The sequence below is a fragment of the Neodothiora populina genome, assembly GCF_041146345.1.
Source record: "Neodothiora populina strain CPC 39397 chromosome Unknown canker_contig_15, whole genome shotgun sequence".
Lineage (NCBI taxonomy): Eukaryota > Fungi > Ascomycota > Dothideomycetes > Dothideales > Dothioraceae > Neodothiora > Neodothiora populina.
This window is the reverse complement of record NW_027191413.1, coordinates 2,329,884-2,357,155: the sequence shown is the minus strand read 5'-3', so window position 1 is coordinate 2,357,155 and position 27,272 is coordinate 2,329,884. Positions and strand designations below refer to the sequence as shown.

Below are 27,272 nucleotides of genomic sequence, written 5' to 3'. Positions count from 1 at the left end.
ATTTTCGATCCTTAGGCTGTCGTCGACGGAAATGAATATCAACGGGGATTAGGATACAATATTCGCAATTGTGAGATGCTGAGGAAGAAAATAACTTGGATTGCGACAATGAAATTGACGCTGGTGTAATCAATCACTTCCACTTTGCTTTGCAGATGAAAAGTTGCTGATAAGGCGATAAGCTTTGCGGAGCGGAGGATCCAAACACGCTTCAGCGGTTCCACCCATTTTGCAATTACATCTATCTATACGGCAGACCGAAAACCCACGAGAAAGGACGAGAGATTTAATAGAGAAAATACTGCCATAGCAGAAACCTGAGGTTTCTTCATGTTGATACGATTTGTGATCAAAATTAGCCTCGTCAGCCCGAGCAGCTGTCCGATGAGTTATTCAAGGGCATTAATTCATGCATATATGCTTGCTAGAGGCTTTCAAACATGCCAGTTCTGCTTTCCAACTTAGAAATGTCACCCAAGCACACATATCCCTTTCATGCCACAACTGGCGCGGGGACGATGGGCACGACAGCAACAGGGACAGGGCCAGTGCCGGGAGCGGCGGCGGCGGCGGCGGAGGCGGAGGCGGCAGCAGCAGCAGCAGCAGCAGCGGTAGCACCGTCACCGTTGATCCCGGCCTGGGGGCACTCGCGAGAGATGTGACCGGTCTCGCCGCAGCGGTAGCAGGTCTTGCCCGCCGTGTTCAATGGGCCACCGTTGGGGGCAGTGCAGTCGCGCGAGATGTGACCGAGTTTGCCGCAGGCGTAGCACTTCATGGCCTGGGCCTGGCAGTCGCGAGCAAAGTGGTTGGGACCACCGCACTTGTAGCAAGTGGCCGGACGGGCACCGCCAGCGAAGCCGCCACGGAAGCCACCAAAGCCTCCGCGAGGAGGACCGCCAGCACCGCGACCAACGCCGGGAACAGCGGGGTTGGGACAGGCACGCTGTAGAACATGTCATCAGCTTTTGTTCGGCGTCGGAGACTGTCGTAGAACAAGACTTACTGCAAGGTGACCGACCATACCGCAGGAGTAGCAGCGTCCGTTCGATGCGCCTCCGTTCAGGCGAAGGGTGGGGCAGTCAGCCTGGACGTGACCAAGACCCTGGCAGTGGTAGCACTGCTTGCCTGTGTATTCTCACATCAGCATTTTCATGTCCAGTCGACCCGAGGCCGCCGGAGACAACTCACCCTCGGTGGTGCGTGGATGGGGGCAGTTGTTCGACTCGTGTCCGGGCTGTTTGCAGTTGTAGCAGAGACGCTCGGACGAGGAGCAAACCTCGGCGTAGTGGCCGACATTGCCACATTTGTAGCAGGCACGACGAGAGAGGGAAGACATCTTTGCTCTCTTGGATGTATAAACTGGACAGCCCGCTTGTGTCAACACTACTTCTTCAACTCGTATGTCCGCAGGTCATTTGAAAGAAATGCATGTTTCGGTACAGCGCCAGACGACAGCATGAGAGATTCTTGCAGCGGTAGAGAATAAGAAAAATCCAAGACCAAGTCGACGTGGTCGTGTGTTGATTTGGTGGTAGCGGAGGCAGGCGGCGATAACGGAGGGCAGTCACTCCCAACCAAACACAACAGCTTCAACTCGGCGCATGCTGAAGCTCTGGCGCAGTCGGAATGGACGGTGATGCGAACATTTGCAGAAACAAGGTCGATATTATGCGACTGACCTTATGATACCGCTATGGGTAATATTCCGTGCCTGTCCAACGACCCGAGGATCAGTATGACAACGCTCCAATGTGTTTGCGACGAACGTTGGGTGCGCCGGTCGGCTGATGGAAATGATAAGAGCGAGAGCTATTACACACTTGGTAGTCCAGAGGATGAAACACTCCTGCCCGCAGCAACTCTCTCTCTCTTCTCTCTACTCTTCTTCTACTTCTTCTGCTTCGGCTTCTTCTTCCTCTTTCTTCCACCGAGGAATCGTAAAACTACCGTACTTCGCAGCAAACACACCAAGACAAAAACGTGGGGAGTTCTTTGTAAGAGTCGAGCAGCCGCATCAAAGTTGGAAACACACGGCGGTCGCCCATCGGCCGGGATCCACACCATCGTGCACGGTCTCCCTCTTCACATGCCGCCCGCCCAGAACTTGCCAGGACGGACAAGCAAAAGGACACCAAGGACGGCGGATCAGTCAACCCTAAGAATACACAAGCAGACGCTGTGCTTGTACATGTTTCGAACATCCAGCATATTTGACTTAGGTTCAGCCTCTCAAGGTAATAAACTCTTTCATCAGTCATCTCTAATGTGTGTCCGTGTCGGATCGAATTGGCCAAAACAGAGAACATGGTAGAAATATCAGTGCTCCAACACGCCATATAACCCGCAGCTCGCTTCCATTGACTGGTCAGTTGTCACATACAGTAGTCCGCTCCGTCCACTACTGCGCAGTCTTGTGAGCTGGTATGATCCGTGCACGATAGTCTTTACTGCTTCTCCACCTCGATAACAGCCGGTGCCTTTAAAGTCCGACCATGTAGGAACTCTAGTCCCTCACCGCCCTGTTCATTCTGGTCAGTAAACAAATTCGGCATGTGTCTCTGGCTGCCGACTCACATAGCTGATCTTGGGTGATACCTCCACACCGGCATCCGCATTCTCACTCTCCACAACGCCTCCGGCTGCCTGAATCCACCTGGTGCCTTGGGCTGAGATGTCGCGCTTGCTGGTATCAGGGTCGTCCTCGCCAGTGCCCCTTGCGTTCTTCAGGGGCGAGAATTCGTCTTCTCGCTTCACTTCCATGCAAGCAAATTTGTCCATGGAGAGGAATGGGAAACAATCAAACACGAATTGCTCGAGCTTGATGCCATTCGGCTTCTCGGGCTTGATGGTCTCTCCCTTCTCGGTATCGACGTACGGAATCTTTTTTCTGGCGATGTGGTGAGGAAGCTTGTGAGCCCACTCCGGGATGCTTTCGAGGAAGCCGTAAGAGTAGTAGTGGTTGACGATGTTGGCCGCGCGGAACTTGAGGAGGCTCGAGTCTTTGGCGTCCTTGGCCTCTGCCGTCTCTGTATCAATTTCCGAGTACTCGACAACATCAGGCTTGCCATTCTTTTGCAGAATGAGGCCGACCGACTCCTTTGCGTTGCGCTTTCGTACCACTTTAGTGGCAATGTCCACCTCCTTGGATGCCGCGAATCCTATAAATGTAGGATCGGCGACACGCACAAGGCAGTTGTCGACACAGTAGGCGTGAATGTGCTTGATGCCTCTCTTCTTCATGTTTGCAACAATGCCGGTACCGATCAAGGCAGGGTAGATTCCACCGTTTCCATCAGGTGCGACAGCAACTCTTGATTTGGTCTCGAGAAGAATCTTGCCGTCATTGGAAATGCAGGGTAGAGTTCCCTGCTCGAAGAAAACAACATTCTCCTTCTCCAGCCCAAAATATGCGTGTTTCTCAAAGAACTCCTCGGTAGGCTTCCTGGTCGGGCCACTTGTCATGATGTACCATGGCACTACGACATTCTCTTTGTTGTGCTTGTGCTCTGCGAGCTTCTGAATCTTCCAGATTCTCTCTGCCTGTAGCTGGAAGAGCGACTTCTCACTGGGCAGACCAATGTTGAAACAGCCCTTTGGCGCCGAACTGCCCAGTCTAGTGCCCTGACCTCCAGCCATAAGCACCACACCCACCTCGCCGTTGGCGACATATTGCAAACCGGCATCATACCACTTGCTGAGGTCTCCTGAAGCCGAGTCATAGATGGACGACAGGGCGGTGTCCGGGAGGGGTTCGAGCTTTGGCGTAGCATCCTCGGACTCGGCCTTGGGAGGGTTCAATGCTCTGTCTGTGATGGAATTGACGTACTCGGGGTCAATGCCAGAGAGCTGCTGATATAATGCGGCCTGCTCGGTCTTCTCCAGAATATCCCAGAAGGCAAAAACCTGCTCTTGGCCAGCCTTGGTGTATGCTTCTCGGAGCTCCTTGACCTCGTCGGCAGAGGGCTCTGGTAGAGCCGCTTCCTCCGTGTGCTTCGAGGTCAGGTGGAGCTTCTCCATCATTCCACTCGCCATGTCCTTGATAGCCGCTGCCATTCTGCTTGCCTGTGTTGTTGTTGCACAAAGATGTCGGTGTGGGATCGGGGGTAGGAGGAGGATAGACAGAAGATGATATAGAAAGTCAAAAAGACCAGTGTTGTAAAAGCTTTTCTTTGTTTCAGTAGCAGTAGCGTACCTTGACTATATACAGTAATGGAATAATAGAGAGATTGGGTGAAAGGGAGAAGCTCTCAAGGTTTCCGCCTTTGAAACTTGCCCCGCCATTCATTACGCATTAGCCACCGCCGACATACACAAAAGTACGTCACCTTTCTATTTTTTGCCTGTGCAAGTGCAACGCAACGCTTCTATTTTCGGCTTCTTCTGGCGTGCTCGAACACGCGATGCTATTGATTGAGTGTTTGTGCATTGCGATATACATGTATGTTTTGTTTCGGACGATGTTGAACATTCCTCTATACTGGAGTGTCTTGTCTTGATCTAGAAGTCACGTTCTTTGTCATACTCGCGTCCCTGACTAAGACAAAGAACTGCGATGCTCATCGAGCATCTGAAATGCAAGCATGCCATTGACTAATGTCGTCCATATTCAGTGCAGAACAAGTTGCTACTTGTGCAAAGATCACTGGTATCACGTATCTACTCTTGTATCTTTCTTAAGAAGGCCGGGCCCCTCTTGGAAGCGACACCTTGAAGACCAAAGCCTGGTTGTCCAGATTGTAGCCCGACGCATTGGCATACTGGTATCGACCAGAATTCAGATATCCTGGGTTCGGTCATTTGGGGCAGTTCGCTGCCGTATCAGGCTTCTCTGCTTCACTCACCATTGTGCGTGATGAAGTCGTTGTCGCTGAACGCAAAGACAAAGTATTCATCGCTATCAGGATCGTAGTTGTTGACTGGTACTATAGCCAAAGACTCCCATGTCTCGTTCAACAAGCCAGCGTCAGAATCCCCTCCGTTATGTACGCCGAATCGATTCAGTTGGCTGTTACTGTTGATGTCAAGGAAGCTACAGTATGCGGCCGGCTGAATCCCTGTGCGTAAGGTTCCTGTGGTGCTTGCAATGGAGCCATTGAAGGCGTCATTCACAGCACTCGTGACATTTGTCGCGTTGGAGATGTCAATTACATCGATATGCCGATATGAGCTCTGGGTCTCGCTTTGCCCTCTTCCGGCATTAGAATCGCGAGCCAATAGAATCTCAGATTGAGCAGCAACAGAGCCACTGCCGTAGAGTGGAAGAGGTACAATATACTCGGCCTCATACTCTGGCTTCGCTCCCGAGATGTCGTACTTGAGAAATCGCGTGTATCTGCGGTTCTTCTTCAGCCCGCCTTCCTGATTCAATGCTGACTGGAGAAGCACGTAGAGCTTCTTGCCATCTGCCGATGCGGTCAAACCTTCGAACCCTTGATTGTTGCTTCTACCACTTGGGTTGTTCGCCGGAAAGACCTCAATCGTCGGATCATAGTATGGAAAAGTCTGCACTGAAACTTTCGGTCCCGTTGCGCAAAGGAATGAACGAGTTGGGCGGCCGTATTACCTCCAGCATACTGCCAGTCCTCGAGAACTTATAGATATAAGGCCCATACTCATCCGAAACCCAGAATGACCCATCAGCATTCGGTACAAGACCTTCTGAATCAATCGAGACACGATGTCCTCCGGTTCCATTACCACCAAATCCATCCCCAACATATGTGGTCGGTGGCAGGTCAGTGCCGTCAAAGCTGAGATATGGTCCATCTGCATCCGCGTCCAATCCAGAGACAGCCGAACCATTGGGTCCTGTGAAGAGAATAATGTCTGTATATTGAAAACTAAGGTTCGGAGGCGAGGGGTCATCGACGGTGGCAATTCCGCGAAGCAGAAGCTCGATGGAGAACTTGTGAACCCTGTTCTGATAATTCAGTGTACCCTGGATGTTCCAACCTCTATCTACACCAGATGATGAGCTGAATTGACTTGTGGCGATGAGTGACTCGGGTGATATGCGACCTACCAGGCAAAGCCCAGAGGACACCCGTATAGCGGTCCCCTTTCCTCGTCCATGACTTCTTGTCGATAGAGATGGAAGATCCGACCCCACCGATCGTGTCGCCGAACTTATCGCGGGCGTCACTAGGCACGAACCCATATCCAGCCAGTTCATGATATGCGTATGCTCTACCATTGCAATCGATCGAGTGGACGGCGTTTGTCGTATTATGCAGAGGTACTGCTTCTGCCGAGCGCGGTTCGTTAGGGTGCGCAGAGCATAGACCGGCTAGAGCATACACTGCCCAGGATGAGAGAACGACATTCATGGATGACAGCATCGTGCAGCATACGTATAGCCAAAAGAAATGTAGGAAATGATTAAACAAAAGCCAGCGCTTCACATATTTATAGACACTCAACCTCGATCACTATATAACAAAGACATATAACCACCTTTCATCCGCAATGGCGAACTTATCGCCCCCCCCCCTTCCTTGCCCGCACCTATGACGCGAGAAAAGTCAATTGAATGGTTCTTGAGGGTGTCAAGAACTAACCCAGGTACGGTCAGGATCTCTTTCGTTGAAAATCGTCAGGACAGATCGAATCGAACACAGCAGACTTCGAGTATCGGCAAAAGCGCGAGACCAACAGACGAGGGCAAGGGAAACACATGGTCGTGACGCCGAGCTGCTATTGGTCAAGTCATGTCGCGTTCTCTCGTGGTCTCGGGCAAAGTCTATGATAAACTATCGTGTATTGTCTTGCGCATCACCGTGCTTGTAGGATATGCATTGCTATTGATGTTTCTGTGTCCATGTCCTGTGGCTCTGGCGGTTTGAGACATGCAATAGTGGTCTGGTTGTTAATGGAGGCAGGTATCCAATTTCTCGCTTAGTTACAGACGCTGTCTTGTGATAACCGTGGGATCCCACGAACAGTCTTGGTAGATACTGGAGTGCTTATGCAGGAGAGGTATCATCGCACGCAGTGACCGAGGTGTCGTAATCATATGGTGCACAACATGCATGTCATTCGTCGTGCAGTTCTGGAAGTATGGAAATTATGTCTGATGTCTGGAGGCTAACCCTGTCCAATTCGCCGTGATGTTCAAGAACCATGAGATGAGTCGCAGGTAGTGAGCTTCCATAGACTAAGTACTCGTGGGAATGCTTCATCGTCAGACTAGAGTATTGTTCGATGGATATTCTTGTCCGCATAAACTACTTGAGATAAACTACTTGAGATTAACTACTTGTCTTGTATTCGATTACTGTCTTTGTGGTACCGCACTTGCAGTCCCCAACGCCAACCAACCAAAATTAAATGATTGAAGCATAATACCAGCCCATATACGTTACGTGCCCCGATTATTACTACTCGTCAGGCTCCAGGTCCCGGTCACTTCCATACTCCAAAACCACCCACTGACAGAACTTTTCCCATTCCTCTGCCCACTGCTTGAGTCGCTGTGCCCTGACGCGCTTTCCGAACAAACCGTCCTTGACATCCTGGCCCCAATCTTTGGCATTGAGATCCTCAAATGAAGCCCAGCGTACACTGTTCTCTGCAAGACTGGCCAGACCCGAAAGGCCCAGGTTCTCCCATCCTTGCAGCGCCTGCCAAAAGTCGTGCGTCATGCCACTGTGGCCATGCCCAAGGATGGCGGGATCGTCATTACATAGTGCCACTGGAACGCCACGGGCGAGCAGCGCCGGTAGAGGGTGGGACATGATGCTGCCAGTCAGTCGCAATACTTCGTTACTGATGGGACAGCTCTCGATGAGGATTTTTTTCTCTTTGATCATGTCGATGAGTAGAGGATGCTTGTAAAGAGAGAAGCCGTGACCAATGCGGCGTGTGCCCAAGAGGATCGCATCGAACAGGTTTTCATCTGTTGAATCTCCATCACCCAAGGTCTCACCCGCATGGAAAAAGAAGGGAATATCGACTCCAGACTGAGCACAAGCCTTCTTAAACCAGAATAGCTCTGGTATCAGGTCTGCCAGAGGTCTGCCAATGTCCTCTTGTCCTACGAGATCAAACCCAGCGATGAGATCAGGAAACAGTTGCTTCATCACGATGCACTCTTGCATACCTAAAGTAGTATCAGCGCACGTTTCGCACGTCGGGGTACATGCTGTGGACCTACTTTCAATGATTTTCCTGGTATCAAAGTGTCGTATCGCGGTCCAGATCATCCTTGCACCCCAGAAGGTCTTACCAGCTTCTGATCGCTTGAAAGCGTCGATTTCTTCTTCTAGCACTTCGAGCATATACTCGAAGTCCTCCTCTGGTTCTTCACTACCCTTCTGGTAGAAGGGAATGAGGAATGCCGATCGGATATCCACATATCGAACTCCATCCTCCACCAATTGACGAAACATGCGGCGCAGAAATTCTCGATATGTTGGTTCGTAATGCAGCAAGCTGGTGACGATACCAAAGCAGGACTGAAACTTTCGCCAAACATCGTTTGGGCCGTGGTGGTGAGCTAGAGACTCTTCATGGGTGATGGTCGACCTTGCTCTCAGCCACAGCTTGAAACCTTCCGTGCCACCACCGGGGAAGCTATCTGCCACATGTGTAATAGGGACATACGTCCCTGGTACATATGAACTGCTCCAAATGGAAACATCTGAGTTTCTACTGTTTTTGAGCCACTTGAACTTGAAGGGCGTGAGCGATTGCGACATTTCAGTATCAAGAGGAGCATCTGCTTGCACATGGATTCCTCCGAGACTAAAGGCGTGCTCCATGAGCCAGTCTAGGTCAACCATAGCTTCAAGGTGGCAATGTAGGAGGGCGCCCTTTGGCATCTTCTTGACGATCTTCCACAAGTTAGATTGCTCGATTCTTGGCCGAGCCAAAGAGAACATCATGCCAGGAAACACATCTGGAGTGGCAGATGCTAGGCTATCTTCATAGTCTTTTGTCCACAGGGTCTGCTGTTCTTCGAATCGAATGGCTGAAACGATAGCACAAGCCTCAGCGGCCATGGGTGACAAAGTTTGCGTGAAGGCATGGTCTAATGACACAAAAGTCAGGGTCAGATCTTTGTTACCTTGTTCGATAAACACACCTACGAACCACTGCGCTGTTTTTTCTCTTCAGCTACCAAGGCATCTCGACCTTGGAAATATTTCTGAATGAAAGGTTGATCGTTGCTAGGAACGCCTTGTTCCCTGATCCATTGCTCGTCGTCATTAATGGTAAGCTTATCCATGATTACCCCCTTTCAGACTCCTTTAGTATCGAGCTTGTAGGTATCGAAGTAGGCCAATGTAAACGAGTGTACGGCTATTGTAGATTTGAAGCACTTAATGTAAGATATTGGACTGGTACCACATCACATGTACTTGTGCTCCGTACCTAGATGTGTGAGTGTGGGGGAGACGGGAGTCTGCAAACGCCAAATACTGAAATAGATGACGAGATGCTCAAAGCAATGACGGGACAGGCGCCATGGAGAGAACCACGGAAGCAACCACGGAGACAACGGAGACAGCGGAGGCAGCCACAGGGGCAACGCAGGCAACTACAGGGCGGCCTCGGCAGCGGCCTTGGTCTCCAATAGAGACTGAACGGCGCCCTTCGGCTTTTATCAAGCCCACGGCCTTGTCTCCGATCCTTATCGGACGATAACAGTGGACTTCATCATCACCGCCACGTGCTGGCGACCTAATGATTAACGGCGAGCTCGCATGACTTTATTGAGACCCGACACATCCCTACCTACTCAGTCGAAACAACAAGAGCAAGAGTGAAGCTGACTGCCGCACTCGACGAGCTGATTTGAAGTGTCAAGATGACATGACTACAGTTTCGATAGCTTTCACATATGAATCAAAATAGTGCAACAACAGATCACCTGCACGGATAACATGCTTCAAGCGGCAGCTCTCGACGTACCAAAGGGACAACAGTGCAAGAGCGCGTACTGCCACATCCCCGCCCTGATCACCAGTCACATAGCAGTGACCCTTGTATAGACAGCGGAGCCGAATCACGTCTCACAGTCTGATCAAATACGCCTGGTAACTTGTCGAACTGTTTGGTCATTATTTGCAACCTTTCCCCCACAGTCAGAGGCCGTAGTTGCCTGCTAGCTTCGACGCCATGGATTACTTCCTGCCTTCTTCAGTCAGAAGTCGACTCCTGCGGTTCGCCCTTGCTAAGACAGGCTTCCTGGACACAGATACTCTTGATCTCGACAAGCTCAATTTCACTATAGGACGGAATAGCAGCGCGGAGTTCAAGGACGTAGGCATCCGTTTAGAGGTTCGTTTGTGTATTTCCAGATGTGATATATAGATAGTATCACTGATATGCAGGCAGAAACTTACTGCTCTACTGCAACTGCCCCCAACGCTACAGATTCTTGCAGCGCGGGCTGTGACGGTCCGGGTGAATGTCGCCAGTGACTTGACAATAACGACAGAAGTTGACGGCGTACAACTCCGCGCCCGAGTCGAACGAGTCGAAGTGGAGACTGAGCGGGACTTGGAATCTTCCAAAACCCCGCGCCATCGCAAGACTGCAAAGCGGATAGACTCTCCACCTTCTCACGATCCCGGTGGACGCCAGTTTCGTCCTGTCGAAGATGCAAGCCTCCCCACCGCGCAGGATCTTGCTACTTCCTTCCTCGATGTTGAGCCTGCAAAGGAGAAGCGAGAGCTTGAAGCCGCCATCCTGTCTCAGTCGAAGAGCATCGAAGCTTCGATTACAAGTGATGATAGTGATGAGGCAATCGTTGGCACTGGAAATGCTTTAGGGCTCCCGGGATTCTTGGCTAGGATGTTACAAAGTATTTTGGATCGCCTGACAGTAACAATCAGGGATATCAACATCAGGTGTGATGCAAATGTCCCCTCAGTGACTGGGCCAACCCGCCTCGTGCCTGTTGGCATTGCGCTGAATATCGCTCACATACATATCGATCCGGTTGCTTCAATCGAGGTCAATGCAAATAGCCAGAGTCCTATCAATGAAGCGTATGTAGGTCGTCGGCGGATTTCTCTGGGGGCACTGAACGTGGACCTTCTTTGCGAGCCGGCTAGCTCTGGTGATACTTACGGTTCAGCAACATCTCCGTCAACTCCCGCAGAGTCTCCCTCTGCTCTAAGAAGTCCTAGCAAAGAAGGTGCACATGCTTCGCCATCTCAGGTACCCCTACAGGTATCTGTACCACAATCAAATAAGGACGAGCCTGCAGACTACGATGAATCTGCACCTACGACGCCGACGTTTGAGCAATCATCGCGAGATCACTATAGCCCAGCAGTTTCACCTGTTTCTGTCACTACGTCTACAAAGGGTCGTTTCGCAGATGCCGCTGAAGATGACAGTATAGATTCCACCAACGATACAGATGTTTATGACATTCGTGCAGGCGAAGATAGCCATTCCTATACATCTCGGCGGAGTCAAACATCTTCTGATCCGGACAATACCGCCTTTGCGCCTCTTGAAGACTCACAATTACTCTCCGCTTCCATCGAAGATTTTCAGAGTTCGGATGGCGAGTCGACAAGATATGATTTCCATTCGATAAGACCCACTGCTGAAGCTCCGTCATTCGGTATTACCCAAGACTCCTCTCCACGAGTGGTTGATTTTGGAGCCCGTATTACTTATCAGCCGCAAGCATATTCTGATCACGACTCTCCAACCTTTCCCAACAGCCCCGACGATGATGATGTGAACGATCCGATGACTCAATCGGTGATGTACAGTCAGGAAATGGGTAAGAGTATGTATTTGAGTGCGATAAGTCAGAGTACTCCATCGCCACCTGAATATAGAAGAGCTCCCGGATATTTTCCTGATGAATCGTATCTCGAATATCCAGCACAATCTACCAGTACCCTGAAGAGTGCTGAGGCTCCAGACTCGAACGACTTGGAAGACCGGGCCCCGACCCCCAGAGCGCGTGAAAGTCGAGAGACATTACCCGATGCCGGATCAGAGTTCCATACTACTGGTAGACTTAACGCTTCAAGATCTGGTATGGATGATAATAGTCAAAACCAGGAGAGCCCAAGCGAGGTTTTCAAACGACTACTTGTGCTTGACAGTATGACAGTATGGCTCCCTAGCACACAGCAAGCAGCCAACCAGGACCAACCGACAATCCAAGCAGGAACCTTTGAGGTTTCACCACAAGATTCCGTAACAGCATCGCTTTACGCAAGAGATATGCCTGGGACATTTTCTGCATATGCCGAAATGGGAGGATCACGGCGACTTCAGGCGTCATACGTCCAGGACCAGCCTTCAATCTCAGATCTGAGCAGCTCAACAACCATTGATAAAGCAAACATAGACATCAACCTGAGTCTGTTGAACATCCAGGCCGATATAGCTGCAGTCAAACTCTTATCTCAGGTACATACATTGGTCGAATCGAGTGCCAAAGAGTCGCATGACGAAACAGACAACGTAGTAGAGCAGGCAAACCAGACATCTCTACCGCAAGTATCTCTGCGTCTAGGAACTCTACAGCTATCCTTGGTTGAACAGGTTACTGAAGTGCCAGTATCTCCCTCCGGGAAAACGCAAGCCGATGATATGGGAGAGCCTAAGGTTGTTATGCGCGCGAAGGCCAAAGACCTCACCTTCGGTCTACATTCACAAGCAAATACTCCCAACGTTATCTTCGCAATCCGCAAGTTGACTATCGGTACCGCCTCAAAAGACCTTCTATCTTTCAAGCAACCAAAATCTGCTCGAGTCAACAGATCTGGATCGCCTGAAATTTTGGTCAAATTCCAGCGCTCCCAGCCCACCTCGCAGGGTAATTCTGTCACAAATATCCGTACATGGATACGACCTCTCAACTTGGACCTTGATCTTGTTGCTATCGATGATGCATTGAGTGTCTTTGGCGGCGTCAGTGGTATTATGGAATTGAGTGCTTCCGTTGCGAGCAGCGATCCCGGTCCAGCAAGCATACCTCGGTCTCCCGTACGGAGAGGCGTTCGCTTCGAGGAAGATCTCGAGACTCCTGCCATAGCTTCAGGCACAACAGAACTCAAACTTAATACCAGCATACAAGGCGCCACTATCGTACTCAGATCAGGCTCTTGTTCCCTTCAAGTGCAGTGCTCCTCCACAAAGATTAATGTACGCCCCAAGTACGTTCTTGTCACTTTAGGCAATGCTAGCCTTTGTGAGATCTTCGATGATGAAGTTCTGTCACGCTTCATGGTTCATATCAAAGATCTCAGGCTTGACTACCTTCCTGCGCCTGAGGATACAGACCTCGAACGTTTGCTGTCCCTGATTACACCGTCAAAGAACAAGTACGAAAACGACGACGATATCCTTATGGACACCCTTATACGCCAGAGACGAAAGGGTGCAGTCTTGCGGATCAAAGTCGCCTCCGCCGCAATGGAGATCGAGAGTTGGGCCTTTGTTTCTGACTTGCAATTACTTGGTGATGAATTGAGCAGATTTTCTGCGGTGGCCAAGTATCTTCCCGAAGACGATCGACCCGGGTTGTTGATACTGCCGCGGATTGTAGATCTCAACGTACGGGTACCCGTGAACAAGAGTTTCGGCACGCTCGAGATCTCTTGCAGAGACCTACAATCAGCTTATGTAGGCTTGCCAGCCCTCATTGCTTTCTCCGTGGGCAGCATCCGGGCAGGTCCGCTTGATGGCCGCGACTTGGTCCACGAAGTTCGCCCAAACGACCAGCTACCCATGATCATGATGAGGATGATTGGCGACGAAGTCGAACCTACCATCAAGGTCAAGTTCTACAACCTCGCTTTAGAATACGATGTATCGACGATCGTTGCATTGACTAGTGTGGATCATCCGCTTGAGCCAGTGGATGCAGCTCTTCAAGCTTCCGTTTCTATACTCAGTACTATGGTTGCTGAGGGCCAGGCTTCACCACCTTCTCCGATCATTGAAAGAGGGTCTGCTACGAAGGCTGGCAAGAAGGTACGTTTGGATGTTCTACTTCTCGACAGCGCACTCGGGATGAATCCTTTGGACTCCGAAGCCAGAGGTGTTCTTGTTCTGTCAAACACAAGACTAGATACCATCATCCCAGCGGATCAGACGTTCACGGCCACCTTGGAGCTACGCAAAGCTTCTCTGCATATAATCGACCAGAAACAAAGCAGTCCTACACCAGCTGAGATTGTTGCCAGACCGCCGGGCTCTGTCGATCGCCTTCAAGCGTATCTGACCGCACAAGGCTACATATCTGTCAGCTCGATCATGTCGGCGAAAGCAACAGTCACCATCACGGAGAACCAAATCACGAAACAACGCTCCGCAGACGTTGAAGTCAGGGATGAACTGTTCTTACTTGAGACTTGTGCGGACTCGACACAGACACTTATCAGCATTCTCAACGGCCTTTCACCTCCAGCTCCGCCGAACATGGAACCCAAGTTCCGCACTGAAGTCATGACAGTACCAGACATGATAGCTTCTTTCACCGGTGACGCTTTTGGAGAGTCTTCGCGAACAGCGGATACTTTATTTGACGCGGATACTACCTCACCTATCTCTGAGGTTGATGATCTGCTCCAGCAGTCGAGCTTGACGAACAGCTTGTACGGTCCAACGGATGCATTCGTCCACTCCGATGAAGAGCATGCTATATTTGACAACGAGCAAGACCGAGCCCAGACAATAGAAAGCTTTATTGAGGAGGAAGGTTTTTACGAGGTGATGGAAGCTTCGAGAACACAACATTTGGACAACGACTCTTTACTGGAACATATTCAGAGACAATCTAAGCAAAGCAGTGGGAGACCAGAGGTCATGCTCAAGTCCTTTTTCTTTGGTGACGAATACCTTGACAAGGCTCACAGTACTGTACAGTATCCGGCTCGTGTCACAGGCACGACACTTGGTGGTGACGGTGGATTTGCCTCACAGATTATTGAGCCGTTTCCACTTCAGCTCCGTGTACGTGATGTCCACGTCATATGGAATCTTTACGACGGTTACGACTGGAAACGAACGCGTGACGCTATAGCAGAAGCCGTCGAGGATGTGGAACAGCAGCTTGAAGAGCGAAAGCAGAATCGCAGAAGGTCTACGGAGGCAGAAGACGAGGACGAGTCTGTCATTGGCGACTGCCTGTTCAACTCCATCTATATTGGTGTTCCTGCGAATCGCGATGCAGCCGACCTTCGACACGAAATCAGTAGAGGTATTGATGACTTGGTCAGCGAATCGGAGAGTTATGCAACTTCCGGTACTTCGAGGCCGACCACGCCTTATTCTTCTGCACGGCACGGCAGACCGCGTCCACGCAAGAGGAAATTACATTTAGCGCGCAGCAAAGCCCACAAGATTGCATTTGAGCTGAAAGGAGCATCCTTGGATTTCTCCTTGTATCCTCAGGGCAGTGGCGAAGTACAGAGTTCTGTGGATGTACGACTCTCAGACTTTGAAATATTTGACAATGTCCCGACATCAACATGGCGCAAGTTCTTGACATACTCTCAAGACGACGAGAATATGCGAGAGATGATGAAACCCATGATTCATATCGAGGTTTTAAATCTCCGGCCAGTAGCGGATTTGGCTGCGACCGAACTGTCTCTTCGGGTAGGGAATATCTTACTTTTGCTATGAACGAGTGCTAACCCGCGAAGGTCTCCGTCCTTCCCTTGCGACTTCATGTAGATCAAGATGCTCTCGACTTCATCACGCGTTTCTTCGAATTCAAGCCAGACACAGCTGCACCTTCTTCACCGAGCAGCTCGCCTTTCATACAACGTATCGAGGTAAACACGGTGGGGCTTTGTCTCGACTACAAACCGAAAAAGGTTGACTATGCTGGCATCCGTTCGGGACATACTGGAGAATTCAAGAACTTTGTCATTCTCGACAGAGCCAACATCAAGCTGAAACATGTGATCGTCTACGGTATACATGGATTTGATGCCCTACATCCTACGCTAAGTGACATTTGGACACCAGATGTCATTCGCAATCAGCTTCCAGGAGTACTGGCGGGTCTTGGACCGCTCAGATCCCTTGTCAGTCTTGGTGCCGGAGTCCGTGACGTTGTTGCTATTCCGGTACGCGAGTATAAGAAAGATGGTCGTCTAGTCCGCAGCGTCCAAAAGGGAGCTTTCCAGTTTGTCAAGACTACCACAGCAGAGCTTGCTCGTCTGGGAGCCAAACTTGCTGTGGGCACTCAAAATGTTCTGTCAGGTGTGGAGGAGACTCTGGGACACACGCGGGACGAGGGAGACGATGGCTCAGAACAAGAGGACCGTCGGCTTGTGAGCAACTACGCGGACCAACCTTTAGGCGTGCTGCAAGGTCTACAATCTGGGCGTCGACAGTTGGAGCGTGATCTCCTCACCGCTCGCGATGCTTTCATTGCAGTGCAAGGAGAGCTCGTCGATTCCAGCAGCGCAGCTGGAGCAGCGAGAACATTCGCTAGGCACGCTCCAACGATCATTTTACGACCCGTTATTGGTGCCAGCAGGGCGGTTGGGCAAACGCTCATGGGGGTCGGCAATCAGGTCGATCGTGCCAACGTGCGAAGGACCGAAGATGTGAGTATCGTATCTAATCTCCAGAGCAGATGGGCCCTGCATAAGTGACCACATACTAATCAACCATCCAGAAGTACAAGCCTCGCTGAGATCGATTGCGCGCATTTTCGCGAGGAAAGGTGTTACATTTGGGTACGTTTTGCCGGTATGCAGATCAATCTGGTGAGATTGAGACAATATCTTTAGCCGAAAGAAGAAAGATTCGAGAGCTAGGACAGTTCTCGTTCTGCCGGAACTGTAATTCCTAGCCTCAAAGTGTGGGTTGAAATCGCAGGGGGAAGTACATTTCTACCGCGTTTCATCTGCACCGTTCCAAGAGGTTGCCGAGTATCTGCGAGTATCTGCGAGCTTTTCAAAGACCGGACCAGATCATAGCCGACATTTCGCAACATCGCATCTGCGACGTACTTGACGTCGTTCGTCGCAACTTCGGCGGCTCTGCGAAAACCATGCGATAGGCTTTGGACATACTGTACTTGACTTGAACTGTAATTGAACTGTAATTGTGTCTGGAATCCTGTACAGTAAAGGACTATCAGGGCACGGCACAGCTAAGGGGCATAACTAGACTCCACCTCCCTGGCCTCAGAACAGTGGAAAGTTTCCACATCTTATTTACCTATACAGTTTCACAAGTGATAACGGAGACGCAGTACAAACGCTGTTAGTGGCCCCGACATTCCCAGCGTGACTTTCTCTAGATCACCGACTAGTCTCAATCATGTACCTGTACAGATACATCACAGGCGTTTCAGCGAGATCGACATGGATTTGAGTTGGTGTAGTACCCTATCAGATTTTTCCTTCCGAATAATTTCGACAATTCAACACGATGTACTCCGTACCTTTGCATGTGGATGCTGTTATTTCGTCTAGGCATTTCTTGATTTCCCGCGACAGTGGAAAGAAAAGAAAACAACAACCACCAATCCCCAAAGAATGCCAATAGATCTCCCTTTATTCATCCCTCAGTATTGGCATTGGGGCTGAGAAGTTTATCGTGATGTCGTAAGAACAGGGTACGACTCCACAGAGGAGATGTTGATGTGCGGACACACTTGGCAACGACCGTTTGTCCTTTCATCCAGGCAGCCGGGAGGTTGTGACGAGGTTCGGGCTGAATTCAGTCGTAGTAACTGTTTTTCCAGTCTAGCCTATTTGATTCTCTCCTTTCCTTTTTGTTTTATGTTCTTCCTTCTCCCCCCCTTCTTGACGTAGAGGCCGACGACCTATGGGACTTTCAAGCTTTTTTTACCGAGGAGGCTGGGCTGATTTCCTCACACAGGGTCTGTGTCAAAAGTTCTCTGTCATAGCGAAAAAAGGCACGTGGTAGGCCGCTCCGAGACTTCCGCCGAACCTGATGCTACCCGAGTTTATGCAGTCATCTGTGAAGAGAGGGGGAGGGGACAGAGGGGACAAAAACGGCGCGCATTACTTCATTCTGGTCGGATGGCACCCGCGCACGTCCATGACCATGAGTCGCCCACCCCGCGTGTAGTGATTCAAGAGAGGCTCGGCTAAGACAATATCTCGCTCCGAAAATGTGTCCCGTATGGTACCTCATGTAGGTAATTCACGAACGCACGCACAGAAAGCTGTTATTCTAGGAAGGCGGATAGGGCTCGAAAGCTTGAGCCATCACCTCTTCATATCGAGAAGCCCCGCTGTTATGTACTTGTATAGATCTAGTCTCGACGGATCCCTCGAAGCTTATTAATAACTAAGTTAGTACTCCGTAGAAGCGTGAGAACCGAGGTCCTCAAGCAATGTGGGCCGCGTACCGTGGAGGAAGATAGCGATGTTCGTGTGGTTTACAAGTAGCCCACCGGGTAAAGTGGACGCGAGCACTTCCCTTTTCCATCTGCACATGGCAAGAGTTTTCGTGACTTTGGATCGGGAAATGGAGAAGGAACGCGCAGCCAATAGCCGATCGGGCACGGCATTCTTTCGTACCGAAAAGTCAGATTTGCGACAAAGGTTACAGTGCCAAAACCAGCATGTCACTTGAGATATCAAAAGAGGGCGATACTCAGGGACGAGTAAACGTTCGGTCGGATCCCGCTTGCGATCATGCCGGAGTGTATTATTTATGGCAGCCATTTGCACGGATCGTGCCATAGCTGCGAAGTTTTAGCCTGCTCCCAAAGTACAGTACTGTAAGATACAAAGTATTCTTATTAGAGTTCCGTCAAGTCATCGTCAAGGTCAAGGCCGCCGATTGCTTGACCGCGTTTTCGCCTCTTGCAAAAAAAAGCCAGCCATCTCCCAAGATCTAGGCGTATCACAAGGAAGGCATTTCGATAGCGCCATGTCATGGCCGATCGCTGCAGGTGCCACATGATAGCTTGCGCTTGGAATACGTAGAGTACGCATGATGACTCGAGCTGAAGGCAATAAGCAATAATGCGACATGCACCAAGTAAGGTGCAGCAAAGGTCTCAGGGAAGCATTGCGTGATATTGGGTAGGAAGCGATGGTGGTAGATTGACGGACTGTACCATTATTACTGTAGCACCAGGTACGAAATCAAAATGCTCCGCAAATCACGAATTGGTGCACGGATGATGAGCGAAGCGGTCGCCACTGGCGAAAGGTTGTTGCAAAGCCAAGTGAAAGCGCGTGGTGCGGGTGCAAGCCATGACCAGCCGAATACAAGCGGTAATTGTCGGCTCACGACCTGTCAAATAGCGATGGCCATGCGGATCTCGAGCATCAATGGGTGCGCCGGTAAGATGTATGTGTGTGATGTAAGGTAAGCAAGAGTTCGCGCGCCGTCAACGGGTCGTGGCGACGTTCAGTGGTATCGTGGTGCGCGCCAGTATGCCAATGCGGTAGTGTCCAGGATTAAAAATAGACTTGTCACCGGAGCTCGGCGCGCCTTGGAGAGACCACATGGTTTTGGATGATGGCTCGATGCGTCCGCGAATGGTAACGGCCATCAGGTAGTCACGACCACGTCCGTCAATTCTCTGTCAGAAGCTGAAGATGGTGTAGCCAATGCTCGCTGTATCATCCGGCGTGCCGGTCGGGCCAGCAGTGCAGCAATTTTTAGGATCGCAGCAGAGTGGTCGGAGTCGCCGAATTCAAGGTATTTTTCTTCGAGGAACCGTTGGATTGAGCGCGACTGAATGTTAAATGCGACACTGGACTGTGCATGTCCAGATGTGAAAACACCAGTGATGCTTACCCGTACTTGCTCAGGGCTCTTCTCCAAACGCCTAATCCACCCAAAGACAAGCTTTCTACATTTGGGTCGAGGGTCGCGAGTCTTTTTCTGGAATCGTCCTACACCCGATTTGTCTGATGCCTTACCAGCTTGGGTAGTTTTCACGGGCATGGTGCACGATCATGGAGAACTGTCAGAATGTACCACAGGACGTCATGGGACTATGTCGTTGTGGCCTCTCGGTAAAAATAGCATGCAGCTACTTCTTACCCGTGTTGTTTCTTGAACTATATACTGTTCCCCATACCGCTACCACTTCGCGTTGCACATCAGCACCATCGTTTGTCGCTAATTGTCCTAGCCTCGGGTCCACTTAGACACAAAGACCCGTAACATTCACTTGTTTGCATATCAGCACTCTCGTTGCCTCTTTCTTGCTCTTCCCCACCACTCCTTCCCCTCACTAGACACTTCATTGGGACTGACCGTCTGATTCCTTTTCTGAGCATACATAAACGAGTTGTTGTCAAGCGCTGTGCGTTGAATCACAGCGGCCAGATCACGAGATCCTTCCGCGAGCCAAGGATCTGTTTACGATCTAGCAACCATGGCAGGCCAAGGCACAGGTCCTTCACGAAGAAGCCATACGAAAAGTCGCACTGGATGCAAGACCTGTAAACGTAGGCATATCAGATGCGATGAAACATTCCCTCAATGGTAACACGCACCCAATCCCGTACAGGAGCGTGATCTCCCGCTAACGTAGTTGTAGCCGCAATTGCACAAAGCACCAGGTCAGGTGCGACTACATGGAAAACATGCCAGCCGAGGAGGAGCAGCCACCTGGCCCTGAGCGAGCCAGTCTACCCTGCTCCGCAGAAACCGAGCAGAGTGTCAATCTATGGCTGCAGACGGGCAATTTCCCATTCCCTGAGCTGCAGGTATTCCCGACCCCTCAGGTTCAATCTTACAGCAGGAACGATCTTGTATTGATTGCACACCTCTCATCGGTAGCTCGCTCATTACTTGTCAATGGTATGGGTGGGGTCAATGTCTGGACAACCAAGATCCCACAGTGCGTTATTGCAGCCCGAAGATCCGTGGGCCATTGCTGAAATTGGTATAGGTATCTGAGCATCGCGACCTCGTATCCATACGTCATGCACGCTTTCTTGGCGTTCTCTGCTAGCCATCTGGCCTGGGTGTCTCCTGCATCGGACGCTCGTGAGATGCAGATACACCATGGCAGTATTGCAATTCGAGGTCTTCATGACTCCATCAACTCATTCTCAAAGGCCAACGCGGATCCGATACTTGCAGCAAGTCTTCTCTTGATGACGCAGGCTAACGACTGGTAAGAGCGGTGTCCTGCTTTCCATGTGACCCACGTATGCTGACTCCATTATAGGCGCACATACTCGTCGCTCCAATCTGGGGTTTCAAGTGTAAGATTAACGCAACATACTTCGATGGCCAAGGATTGACCCATGATACAGGTATCAAGCGCTATGGAGGGCTGGAAGCACGAGTCCGTATTCGCAGACATCTTGGATTATCTTCCCACCGTAGGACAAAAGGATGTTCCTCCAATGCCAAATATGCAGGAAAGACAAGCTGTACTCGGCAACATCATCACCGCATTACAGCGCCTTCAGCCATTTTTAGCAGGTCACGAAACCGAGTCGCAGTGGATCAATCAGTTGCTTGGATATGTGCGAACACTGATCGCCTCACCGCCGCCGCAGTCCGCCGTGGAAGAATTCGACCAGCTCTACAGACTACGAAAGTGGGTTTACTTCGTACCGTGCCTTCTCTTGGAGAGGCCTGTCGTCGATGGGCCTGCTATCTTGGTATTGGCACACTTGTATGCAATCGCACTCGCCGTTGAACCACTTTTCCCTTTCCTTGGACCCGCGTTTTGCTCAGCGATCAGCATTGGAGCCCTCGAGAAGATCATCCACATGACTGCGCCAATGCAAGTCGAACAACAATTCGGACAGACAGCGGTCGAGATCAGTAGCCTCATGCAATTTCCACAGCAAGCTGCGACGAGTTATCGCAGTCGTACGGAATGGGAGCGACAGCAGATGATCGAACGATCCAGACTGCGTAGCTCGCCTGCGCATGCCTCATACAGCGATCCCATAAACATGGATATGAACAATCTTGCATATCAGCCTTTCGCCAACCTTAGTCCTGGATTTGTGCCTTCTTCTTTGCAATCGCGAATGTCCACGGGGTCACATTCACCTTTCCTGGACGTACTAACTGCTGGATCATCTTATGATGGTTCAGCGTACCATAATGGAAGCCATGTTGGCTGGAGTACTACGCCTTCTCCTGCTTTTACACCACAACCGTATATGAGCCATGAGGATGTGCGTAACTATATTGAGGTTGGAACGCCGTACGGAGGTTTCACTGGCGGGTTCGTAAATGCCCCTTCGATCTGGACTTGACCACGCGCCGAATGGACCAAGACTAAAATTTACCCGCATTCCAGGAGCACTTCGAATCACCATCACTTTGGGCACAATCCGGTTCCGACGCAGCCACGACGGGATCCAAAAGGCAAGGAACGACAGCTATAGGCAAGCAGGCCAGTACCGGTCCAACTTCAGCATGCCTATAACCTCGCTGCAATCACGACAGCGCTTCCTGGGCTAGAAAGAAAAAGAAAACACCTGAAGCCTTTCCGCCCTCACCATTATCTTTACCGACTCTTCGGAGCATTTTAGATCGTTTTCATACCCAAGCTCTGTTTCGACTGCGACTTTTTATTATTTTTTACACGATACACCTGCAGACACCATTATTGTTACAATTATTGGCATCATCATCATCGATATTTTCGACAGTACAAATTTTGCAAACATTATCATTGAGTTCGATCGGAGGTTGCGTTTGATCGGAAGGAAGGAAAGGCATCCAAAAGCTATGGATGGCAAGCCACATGAACAAAAGGAGTTTCGGCGAAGGCAGGACCAGCGCAACAGCCACTGGGTTGGCTGTATGTATGACGATTATGTATTTCACCATAGATGGGCGGTTTAGAGTCTGGGCCAGTAGCATAAGCACGGCCATTTAACGCATTCTTTCCACGAACCTGTTGTCTCCGCATCACCACCGCGTGATTTTGTCATGCTTCGACTAAGGTAGACGATTGGACTAAATATAGCTGAAATAGCTTGAGAGCTCTGTGGAGCGTTATGTTGACTTTCGTTGTGTGGCTTAATTAGACCCCGTGTACCAAGTCAAGCGAGAAAGTCATGGACTCTCGCAAACACTACTGTTCTAGAGAAAGCTCGAAAAACAACATATTCAGGGCATGGTGGGCATCTGATCAACCACTATATTATTTTTCACGACTAGACCGCACATTGAAAAATGTTCGAGCGTACACAGCTGAATCAAAGGTTTCGGCAACGCGTCGATCAGGGGAATCGGTCCTGTACCTGCTGCTAGATGAAGATAGGCACGATATAATAAATTCGGCTCGTATACGAACGTGATACACAGTCTATATGTGGGCGGCGCTTTTTTGCTTCGCGTGCCATGGATTGATCTCAGATACATGACTAAGGATGAAAATAGAGCATGAATGATTTGCATAAGACGATCCTGCTCGTAAACCACATGATCCGGGACTATATAAATGGCGTTGCCTTCCCGTTCGTACAGTGCTTTCTGTTACATGACTCTCCTAGCGGGCCTGCACGGAGTCATCTCATGTACATCACGAAGGGTGATCCGACTCACAGCGCTTTCGAGTTTGACCACTTCGTCCGACTCTGCTCACCACAGGCTTTCCAGCGCCGAGACGATATCTATAGAATCAACAAATATCGCATATTGACTGCTCAAAGAACAGACTGCTAAATCGGGTCGTAATATGTCCAGAATCATTTCGTAGACAATTCAAAGACTGGTCTGCGGTGGTGCGACTCGCGTAAGCTTGAACTGATGTCTCTGCGACTATCGTCGGCAAGATCATGGTGCCAGTGGTATGCCGTGCGGCATGGATATAGCGGCACATGAATGCTGGCTTTGGCCATACTCTTCATCACTGTGCTACCTGGCTTCCGCTCCGCAAGGGTGTAATTCTGGTCATTATATAAACCCGAGCCAGACCGTTGCGGATACATATCACTGATGCCCTATGACTCTGCCGCACGCATGGCTTGATCAATCTCCAAAGGATGGGCTCAGCCCTGGAGTCTGGACTGCCAGAAAGTCGTGACTTTCTCGAGACGAGTAATGAGCTCATCCTTGCGAGTTTGCGAGCACCAACTTCCCTCGATACCTGCGCGGCAAATACCAGACCATTCGTCAATCGTGAGGTCAAAAGCTTCATGCACAGCGCAATAGTTGTCGAGGACGTAGCCGCCAAAGTATGCAGGATCGTCACTGTTGATGCTGAACTTGACACCGACGTCCAAAAACTTGCGGATGGGTACTTCCTTGACTTCCTTCACGCAGCAGAGCACCACGTTGCTCAAGGGGCAGACAGAAAGCATGGTGCCATCTTTTGCGACCCTTCGAAGTAGCTCTTCATCTTCAGCAAGGCGAATGCCGTGATCGATGCGCTCGACGTTAAGCACGTCCAGAGAGTTCGAAATGTACGTTGCTGGTCCCTCCTCTCCGGCATGAGCAGTCCTTCGAAGGCCAAGCTCCTTGGCACCTGCGTAGATTTCCTTGAACAGTTCGGGAGGGAAGGGCTTCTCGCTAGAGTCGAGGCCAATTCCGGTGACGGCGCCATTCTTAAAACTTGCCTGTAGGTCTGCGTTCTTGAAGGTCTCAATGCACTCTGGGACAGGGAGATGGCGAAGGAAACAGCAAATGAGTTCACTGGTGATTCCGAATTCCTTCTCAGCACGTTGACGAGCTGAGGTGAAGCCGGTAAGAACGGTGGCGTAAGAAATGCCTCGAGACAAATGGGCCTGAGGATCGAAAAACACCTCTGCGTGAGCAACACCATCCACGTTGGCATGTCTGAAATAATCCATGGCTAGATCCTCGAAGTCTGATGCTTCGACCAGAACAGACATGCCAATGTAGTAGTAATGGAGGAAATCATCAAGGGATGTGAAGCGGTTGTAGCGAGCCAGCAGAGCTTCTGGTGATGCAAAAGCCTCGTCGTCACTAGGCAGAGCTATGTTGTTCCTCTTCGCCAAATTGAACAGGACCTCGGGGGTGAGAGCGCCCTCCAGATGCATATGGTGCTCGCATTTGGGGAGCTCCTGGAGAAAGTTATGGAGATGAGAGTTGCACATGGTTAAGATCAGTGGTTGGCCTAAGACGAAGAGAAAGCTTCAATGGTAGAAAGAAAAGTGAATTAGGAAACAAAGTCAAATATACTGTTGGATACCAACTATCTTAATAACTACAGGAACGTCTGCAAGTATCAAGACATAGGCGGCTGTGATTACGATACTGATCCGTTCGTAGCAGGAGAAATTTTTACAAAACTAAGCAAGGGCACGGTCTGCGGACTTTGGCAAAGAACAAAAGAAGCGGCGGTCTCCGACGCTTAGATTTATCATCTTTTGCAGAATTGTAGCAACACACCAGATGCAATTTCAAAGAAGGCCATGCACAGCACCTGTGCACATAACAATAGGTCGTATGGGAATGATTCGTAAAGTAGGGATCGTGTAGTTGGGAAATATCTATCAACTATAGATACGGTATCTACGATTGAAGTTCACTTTGAAGTGGATCCCTGAGCTTGTGATGCATCTTGGCGCAGGCTCAGCAAGCATCCTGGTCCTTGACTGGCGGCCATATGCAGGACTGACGGCTATAAGTAACATAGCAGCTGCTAACAGTAAGTGTAGTCAGTATGTGTGAGTAGGTCTGTCTTTCGCAATGAGAGTGCGTCGCGGCTGAGATAAGAACACGTTTGTGCTCTTGGCATATGCGTTAGACAAAACTGCTCAAGGACAGAATTGGTCAACGAGCTTGGCGCAGACTGAACAAGCGTTGCGTTATCGTCTGGCGCAATCACTGTGCTTAGCATCGTCGGACATCCGATACCATCTATCGAGGTGGCATTTCGCATTCGGTAAAGACCACCACCTCGCGTGGCATTCGATCCTTCTACCGTTACGAGTGCCTGACCATTGCCCCACATGTACAGTACCTTCTTACGGTGCAAGTGCAAGTACTTCTACAGTACATACTCTAGGCATGATACACGCTACTATCACCCAATTTAACAAACTCTGGCCGACATCTTATTGGCCAAGCCTCGGAGGAAGATCTTGACTGGACCCTCATACCTTACAATCTCTACTCAAGGTGAAGGACCGAATGTCCAGTCAACTAATCACACTGTATAACGGCCAAGACCTGGATATCTGCGTCGAAGACATCCGAACAGTACCCTTGTGCGAGTCATACTTGCTATACTTGCTGTATAAGTCGACTATATGGATGGCAGCTGATACTTTGCCAGCGATGCATGCACTGATATTTACTGTACAGTAGTGATCGCGACTGCCATCTCCTCGTTTAGGATGCGGATCGGTCGTTCTAGAACGAAGAGAACTGTGTTGATTGGTCAATGCCTTAGGGCTCTTTCCCTCGCATTCTTCTCCACCATTATTTGGCTCTCCTCATATTTGACGAATTACATGACCCGAATAGACGAGGCACTGAGACAAAGTGAATGGGAGAGAAGTTCACTGGCATATACATCCTTTGAATGCATATAAGTATTCCTGGCAGCAACCCACCATGATCACTTTGTACGTGCGACAGCTTCAGCGGGCAGACATGCTCTACTTGAATGCTTTAGCGTTTGCTGAGGATCACCATGCATAGGATTGCGATCTTCGCAATATCCAACGGGTGCGCACGAACTGAGGCTGTGCAGAATCGCAAGCCGATTGCTCGCTTGATCCGACTACATAAGGCCAGCATCACGAGTTTCCAACAGAAATCTTAATTGTTGGGCATACTGCACCTTAGTGATTGATGATCAGAGTAGATGGGCATCTATGGATCTCGCGTCGTGATAATCGTCCGCCTCGTAAATTCATCCTTGGTTGACTCCTGCCGTGTAGATCAACCGTGGCCTATTTTACCTAAACAGCCATGACAGGCGGCGCACTGTATACATGTCTCATGGACATGGGCGTACCATGCCTCGGCAACGCCACCGAATAGTTTTGCAAACTCGGAACTAGGCTAGTTCCGAACCTGAAGATGACGAGGAGAGATCGCGGTTAGATCCATGGCAGCATCTCCGGCTGGATGCTGCCGCACACGCCGTCCTCCCGGTAATGCAGCCGATGTGAAGCACGAATTACGCAAGATGCTCGAGCAAGTGGAGGAATGAGATGAATTGCAATTAAGAATAGTCTGTGGCACAGCAGAGCCCTGCGTTCTTGCCTGTTTTCGCTGGGCGGTACTTGACTACATCCAAGGGCCATCACAGATTTGCGACGCGAGGGACTGCTGCATGTCCACGAATGGACGCGTCAATCGGCGGCAAGGGCCGAGAGACGGTGAAGAGATCATCAAAAAGACGACCATCGGTGCGATTGTTCAGGTCA

The 27,272-nt window shown here is 50.2% G+C and overlaps 6 protein-coding genes across 8 annotated transcripts; 2 read left to right on the top strand and 4 right to left on the bottom strand.

Moving 5' to 3' along the window:
• Window positions 1-493: 493 nt before the first annotated feature.
• Window positions 494-1,336, bottom strand: AAFC00_003141 (uncharacterized protein; the record flags this gene model as incomplete). The annotated part of the gene is made up of 3 exons (XM_069342572.1): window positions 494-943; window positions 1,004-1,125; window positions 1,189-1,336. 3 exons carry the CDS (start codon window positions 1,334-1,336, stop codon window positions 494-496), a joined length of 720 nt encoding a protein of 239 aa, XP_069199076.1.
• Window positions 1,337-2,444: 1,108 nt separating this feature from the next.
• On the bottom strand, window positions 2,445-4,053 carry AAFC00_003140 (uncharacterized protein; the record flags this gene model as incomplete). The annotated part of the gene is made up of 2 exons (XM_069342571.1): window positions 2,445-2,519; window positions 2,575-4,053. 2 exons carry the CDS (start codon window positions 4,051-4,053, stop codon window positions 2,445-2,447), a joined length of 1,554 nt encoding a protein of 517 aa, XP_069199075.1.
• Window positions 4,054-7,376: 3,323 nt separating this feature from the next.
• Window positions 7,377-9,226, bottom strand: AAFC00_003139 (uncharacterized protein; the record flags this gene model as incomplete). The annotated part of the gene is made up of 3 exons (XM_069342570.1): window positions 7,377-8,098; window positions 8,153-9,028; window positions 9,091-9,226. The coding sequence occupies 3 exons, from the start codon at window positions 9,224-9,226 to the stop codon at window positions 7,377-7,379; spliced, it is 1,734 nt and encodes a 577-aa protein (XP_069199074.1).
• Window positions 9,227-10,119: 893 nt separating this feature from the next.
• Window positions 10,120-16,636, top strand: AAFC00_003138 (uncharacterized protein; the record flags this gene model as incomplete). The annotated part of the gene is made up of 4 exons (XM_069342569.1): window positions 10,120-10,281; window positions 10,339-15,585; window positions 15,633-16,547; window positions 16,619-16,636. The coding sequence occupies 4 exons, from the start codon at window positions 10,120-10,122 to the stop codon at window positions 16,634-16,636; spliced, it is 6,342 nt and encodes a 2,113-aa protein (XP_069199073.1).
• A 3,684-nt stretch (window positions 16,637-20,320) lies between these two features.
• Window positions 20,321-22,304, top strand: AAFC00_003137 (uncharacterized protein; the record flags this gene model as incomplete). 3 transcript variants are annotated; one of them, XM_069342567.1, is made up of 6 exons in its annotated part: window positions 20,321-20,430; window positions 20,486-20,788; window positions 20,840-21,067; window positions 21,122-21,158; window positions 21,210-22,141; window positions 22,217-22,304. In XM_069342567.1, the coding sequence occupies 6 exons, from the start codon at window positions 20,321-20,323 to the stop codon at window positions 22,302-22,304; spliced, it is 1,698 nt and encodes a 565-aa protein (XP_069199070.1). The 3 variants fall into 3 exon arrangements, with proteins under 3 accessions (XP_069199070.1, XP_069199071.1, XP_069199072.1); XM_069342568.1 differs by lacking the exon at window positions 22,217-22,304 and having other exon boundaries at window positions 21,210-22,172; XM_069348066.1 differs by lacking the exon at window positions 22,217-22,304 and having other exon boundaries at window positions 20,480-20,788; window positions 21,210-22,172.
• A 1,614-nt stretch (window positions 22,305-23,918) lies between these two features.
• Window positions 23,919-24,986, bottom strand: AAFC00_003136 (uncharacterized protein; the record flags this gene model as incomplete). Its single annotated transcript, XM_069342566.1, has 1 exon — window positions 23,919-24,986. The coding sequence occupies one exon, from the start codon at window positions 24,984-24,986 to the stop codon at window positions 23,919-23,921; it is 1,068 nt and encodes a 355-aa protein (XP_069199069.1).
• Window positions 24,987-27,272: the final 2,286 nt, after the last annotated feature.